At 46.4% G+C, this 6000-nt stretch overlaps 1 protein-coding gene across 1 annotated transcript in view; it reads left to right on the top strand.

Annotated features, from left to right (window-relative positions):
- LOC311118880 (glutamate receptor ionotropic, kainate 2-like) overlaps nucleotides 1–6000 on the top strand; it is a gene marked incomplete at both ends in the record, with an annotated part of 168614 nt that overhangs the window by 76755 nt on the left and 85859 nt on the right. The window contains one exon of the mRNA XM_084157682.1: nucleotides 619–792. Within this exon, the coding sequence (XP_084013808.1) occupies nucleotides 619–792 (174 nt within the window). The remainder of the gene's footprint in view (nucleotides 1–618; nucleotides 793–6000) is intronic.

Here is a 6000-nt window from a genome sequence, read left to right as displayed (position 1 = left end):
ACCTTCCGTTTTCTTCACTGTCAGAGCTTTTCATCAAGAGAAAAATAAATCCTTCCATTTAAATGTTTGAAATTAAAGATCTAAATGTCCACATTCTCTTTATAGAAGCCATTCAGTGTATCACAATGAACGCAATTAAGTCTGGCGAAGCCATTTGCAGGATGCATGAAATGAGAAAAGTGAACATGAGTGAAGATGAGGAGTTGGGGAGGGACTGAGGAGAGGGAACAGATAGGAGGACGTTCTAACATGTTCCAATGTTGAGTTTGGCAGAGAGGGGACCCAGTACTGAGAGCTTAATTCTCCCACCAGAGTGAACAGCCCATCCAAATCGATGAACACATATGGCAGCCATTTTCTGCCAGATTTTACTTTATACTCCAGTGTTAGCTCCAACAGAGGACAGCACACTCACATTAACTCACATTGCTACCATGTCCTTGCATATTCACAATCAGCATTCCTATTTAATTGTTAGTCTATACTTCGTCCTTTTTGCTCCTAGTGGAGGAAATGGCTTTGTTTATAACACAATTATAACCCCTCTTTAGCGTATTATATATAGGCCTATGTATGTTCTTTTCCTACATGCCTGAATCCTTAACTCTTCCCTGTCAGGACCTGTTTGCGCTGGACGTGGAGGCCTACCGTTACAGTGGGGTGAACATGACTGGCTTTAGGATCCTGAATACGGAGAACAGCCAAGTGGCCTCCATCATAGAGAAGTGGTCCATGGAACGCCTGCAGGCCCCGCCCAAACCTGACTCTGGCCTACTGGACGGCTTCATGACGGTGAGTCATCACTACAGCTACTGTATGGGGCCAATCAAAAATAGCACCCTATTTGCTAACCCTTATTCCCTATAGCCTTTAGTGCGCTACTTTTGGCCAGAATAGGGTTCCATTTTGGATACAGCCGCTACTATGATAGGGCTATATGTCTATAACTCTTTGTTGCTCTTCTCTTCTGCAAAGTTATGAATATTATTACTATGGAATAGGGACTTATGCTGGAAGTGTTACTGCTATGTGGCAGAGAAATCCATTCTACCATTAGATTTATTCTTAGTTAATTTAGATATCACATTAGACATTTGATGGAGGAAGGCAGGAATGTTGTTTGGACGTAGATTATGCTTTCTCTGTGTGTGATTGTTGCCAATGCATTAGCCGTGGTGAAACAGCCATGCTTCCTGTGAGCACCCAGCCTGTCCCAGAGGACTGAAACACACAACCTCCTGGGTCCCTGGGCTCTGAGCCCTGGGTGATAACATGGCACCTGTTGCATGGATCCAACCCCTCTCTGATAACAGCACACAACCAGTAATGACTGTTCTACAACAGTCCTGCTACACTGCTACTCTCTCTTATCTGGGAGCGCTGCCAAAATATGAACTCACCAGTGACAGGGAGAGAGATGGAGGACAAGGAGGGCGAGAGAGCGAGAGAAAGGGAGCGAGATGACTGGAATTAGGATTCCAGAACAACTGTTAAGGTGCTAAAAGTGACATGTGACTGGACTGACTGGTCAGATTCCAGTTGGAGGGAAGTGGATGCTGGCTGGGTATTGATAGCTGTGGCTTGCCACTGGAGGATAGAGAGCTTCCTTTTACGTTCAAGGAAGCTTGCTGAAGAGTTAGTTACAGGGTTGTACTGTATCTTAGACCTGTTTGCCTCTTTGTAAGAGCCTTCTGTTGGATTAGTGGGTCAGTTGGTGGTGCTTCTCTCTGGAGGCCTCCAATAGACTGTGAGGGCAATTGATGTATTTCTCTGACACATAGTCAATTGAAATCTAAGGAATCAACTTACTTGGTGCTTCACCCTCCACACTCATGTACATAAACTAGCTCTCTCAGATCAATAGGTCTTCACTCCAGTATTTGTAGTGGCAAGGACAACTGCAAAGCCCTCTATCAGCTGTTTGTTGTCCCCTCTGTTCCTTATGTAGTCTATAAGGCTGGATGAGTATTACTTCATAAGACTGTTATTTTTAGATCAGAGGCATCACAAGATTTATTCCAGTGGAGGACTGTGCTGACCCCGCTCATCAGGGAATTAATGGCATAGTTGGAAGGCGGGGATTGATTCATTAGACAAATGGCAATCAGTCAGCAGCTAATGCATATTGACATGGCGAAAGGTTCCGTAAACGTTTGATTAACGGCTTCATTTGTGAGCTGTATTTACAGTCTTGTGTGCTTAAGTACTGAACCGCTGATGTAACTTATGGACTGGCGATCATGACAGATTACACCCAGAGCAATACAAAGACTCAGCTATTTTTATACAGTACAGCTCCTTTTTTGGGGCCACCGTTTTCAGTGTATTTTTTGAAGCACTATGGAAATGTGCGTTTCTTTGTGTGTGCGTGTGTTTGTGTGTGGATGGATAATTTATTCTACCAATGACGTTGAAAAGAATGGAGAGTAGATGGAGAACAGGAAAAATCATATCCACCAAAAAGGTGTGAAGGGGTAGACAAATCCTAGTCCAGGCAGCAGGTTTGTTAAAACAATTTTTAACACTTTAGATTGGACTTTTCTGTGTGATTTAATCCCTGTTCCTCTCCCACTGTTTGATCTGCAGAACAGAGCACTCTGAGAGATTAGAGAGAGGTGGTCCTCTCCCACCTAGCTTGGTTGCAGCCTTGTTATTTCGTCTTAAAGTGGATCTTGGTGCCTGCCTTATTTGGCTGTGACTCTCGAAAGATTTCTGTCGCCTGTAAAACCTCAGAAACAAACACCAGTGCCAAAGAGGATAATGATTAAACCGGCGAATTTTCATTTTCACCCGAGGAGGTTTTTTTCTCCTTCTTCCCTTTTTTTCTAGATGTGTTTGTGTGCTGCAGTGCTGTATAATAACGCTTCATTCTGCACCTCATTCCTTTATGCTACAATGAATCTTCCTTTGGAGAAGGAAGTCCTGCCCTGTCACGGTTTAACACGCATAATGAAAATGACCTAACAAGCCCTACAGGCTCATTAGCATAATGTATCCTCCTTGCTAATTGCTATAGCTGCTGTCTGTTTCACTCTGAGGCAGCTAGGCTAATCTCAAGGAGATTCCGAAAACACCCAGGCATGACCATACATCCTACAATTTATCTCCCTGTCTTGAGTTGGAGAGGGGAGGCATTAACTTTTAACCGCCTCTCTCTTTGGGTCAGGGCAGATAGATAACCCCACGATTTGAATGTAGTTGGCTGCTGTTTTGTTTTTGTCTGGAGTTTGAGGATAAAATGCTGTTCATGTAATGGAAACCTAGCAACCACACCATCGGTAATCATACCAATACTTTCCCCATGAAGAATAATAGACATACTGTAGATCCAGGGCAAATTCAAATGGACATGTCTGTGCTACTGGGTCGGATGCCATTTTGTGATTTGACAGGTAGGCTATCATTGCATGTCCGGCTTTAGCGGAAATGGGAAAATACCTTTCAATATCAGCCAATACCAGCAGTCAAACACATATGGAATCACATTACTCAACCATCCACATATATCATAATGCAGACTGAAAGATTTGCAGAAACTCTTACAGATGTAAAGAATGAAACAGACATAGAGAGAGTATCGAGACAGAGAGAAGGAGACCGGTTGAATGGAGAAGGAGAGAGATTGAGAAAACGGAGGAGAGAGAGAGAGAGAGAGAGAGAGAATAGTGAGGAGATATTGAGAGATGAATTATTATGTGCTCTCTTAGCCATCCCCTCGGCTCAGCCCCTTCTCCTGATCGACCTGTCCATCATGCCGTCACCATGGCATCTCCGGGGTGATCTCCCTGAGTGGCAGCAAGGGGTGGTGAACATGGCTGCTGCCTGCCGGAGAGTGGGGAGCTGACCCTGGCCAGCTAGCAGGCTGCTGGACAAGCCCTGAACACACCTGAACACACCTGAACAGCCCTGGCCAGACCTGGCCAGCAGGGTCAGCCCCCATTGTCTTCCGACAGGTGGCGTCATTCTAACGTGACATGCGTTGCCATCGCTCTATCTGACGTTAAACAATGGGTCAGTCCCTAAACAGCCCTGGCAATCCAGCAGACCCCTGACACAGCCCTGGACAGACCCTGGACAGACCCTGGACAGACCCTGGACAGACCCTGGACAGCTCATATCCTGGGATAATCCACATTTTATTCCAGTGCTGTGACAACGCTCCAATAGAAGTGAGAGCTACATATGGGAGTGGGCGATATTTCTTTACCAGATATTGGCCTCCTCTTAAATCTTGGTTTTGTGATGAACCCCATTTGAACCCTATTTCTCCACCCCACAGATGAAGCTCCTCTATCTAAGCAGTGACCATCTGCTTCTCTCTGTACATCAGGCCAGCTCGCTCTTTTTGAGGCTGAGGGTCTTAGATTTGGGATTTGGCGCTGCATCTGTCCACATGCGAGGAGAGGAATTTGGAAGTGGAAGATGCCGGGGCATTATTCTGGCAGCTGGGTTGGCATGTGTGGTAGCTGGCAGAGACAGGTAGCGCCCCCCTCTTATCCCAAGGCCAGAGGCTCTACTGCCACTGAGATGACCCAAAGCTAGACCAGTCTCATCCTTTATCCCATTCATCACACCATGTGGTTTTAGGTCTTCCTATTGGATTACTATTTGACAAGCTTTTGCTATATTATACCACAACATTTATTGAAACCTCTTGAATCTGATTGGTTAAAAATCCTATTATTTAGTTCAATCAGTGGAAGCAGATTATAGCCCAGTTAAAACACAGAGATATACATACAGTAGTATGTGTGTCCATTTTGTGTTCTGGCTGAGCTGCTGTCATTTGTTTTTGGCGCTGTAGTGGCTGTGTGTAGCATACTGATGGTGTGTGTGGGTGTGTGAGTGTAGGTGTGTGTGTGTGTGTGTGTGTAGCAGATGTGTGTGTTTGTGTGGAAGTGTAGCTGCTGTCACATGCATTTTTGCACAGACACACAGGGCTGCATTAATAACTATGTGCCCCACGGTGTCGCCGCCAGGTACCAGCATAGACAGGTGTCCCCGGAGATGGGTTACTGTGGAAACGGAGTGATAATCTTGATGTTGGAAACAGGGCTGGCATGTCGTCCTCCCTCAATCCCCCATCCCCCTCTCTGACATCCTCCTCTCCTCTCCTCTCCTCTCCTCTCCTCTCCTCTCCTCTCCTCTCCTCTCCTCTCCTCTCCTCTCCTCTCCTCTCCTCTCCTCTCCTCTCCTCTCCTCTCCTCTCCTCTCCTCTCCTCTCCTCTCCTCTCCTCTCCTCTCCTCTCCTGCTCTCCTCTATCACCCTCTCCTCTCTCTCAGGGGCGGCAGGTACCCTAGTGGTTAAGAGCGTTGGTCCAGTAACCGAAAGGTCGCTGGTTTGAATCCCCGAGCCGGCAAGGTGGAAAAAATCTGCCGTTCTGCCCTTGAGCAAGGCAGTTAACCCCCAACAACAACTGCTCCCCAGGCGGATTAAGTCAGCCCCCCCGCACTTCTCAAATTTAGAGGGTTTGGGTTAAATGTGGAAAACACATGCAACTGACTAGGTCTCCTCTACTCCAGGGACTGCTGCCAGCTATACATCCCTTCCCACTGCTCCCCTGACAGCGATGAGCCATGTTACTCTATCCCACTATCAAACTTCTACTCTCAGTCTGAAATATCTCCCTCCATGTTTAGGATCTGACTCTATATCTAACTCTTATAATCTCCCTCCAATTCCCCCCCATATACACTGAGTGTACAAAACATTAGGAGCACCTTCTTATTATTGAGTTGCACCCCCTTTTGCCCTCAGAGCAGCCTCGATTCGTCAGGGCATGGAATCTACAAGGACGCCGGCCCATGTTGACTCCAATGCTTCCCACAGTTGTGAAGTTGGCTGGATGTCCTTAGGGTGGTGGACCGTTCTTGATACACAAGGGAAACTGTTGAGCGTGAAAAACCCAGCAGCGTTGCAGTTCTTGACACACTCAAACCGGTGCACCTGCTACCATACCACATTTCAAAGGCACTTCAATCTTCAGTCTTGCCCATTCA

This window comes from Coregonus lavaretus (genome assembly GCF_964263955.1).
Source record: "Coregonus lavaretus genome assembly, chromosome: 3".
In the NCBI taxonomy this organism is placed as follows: domain Eukaryota; kingdom Metazoa; phylum Chordata; class Actinopteri; order Salmoniformes; family Salmonidae; genus Coregonus; species Coregonus lavaretus.
This window is presented reverse-complemented; position numbering and strand designations above follow the sequence as displayed.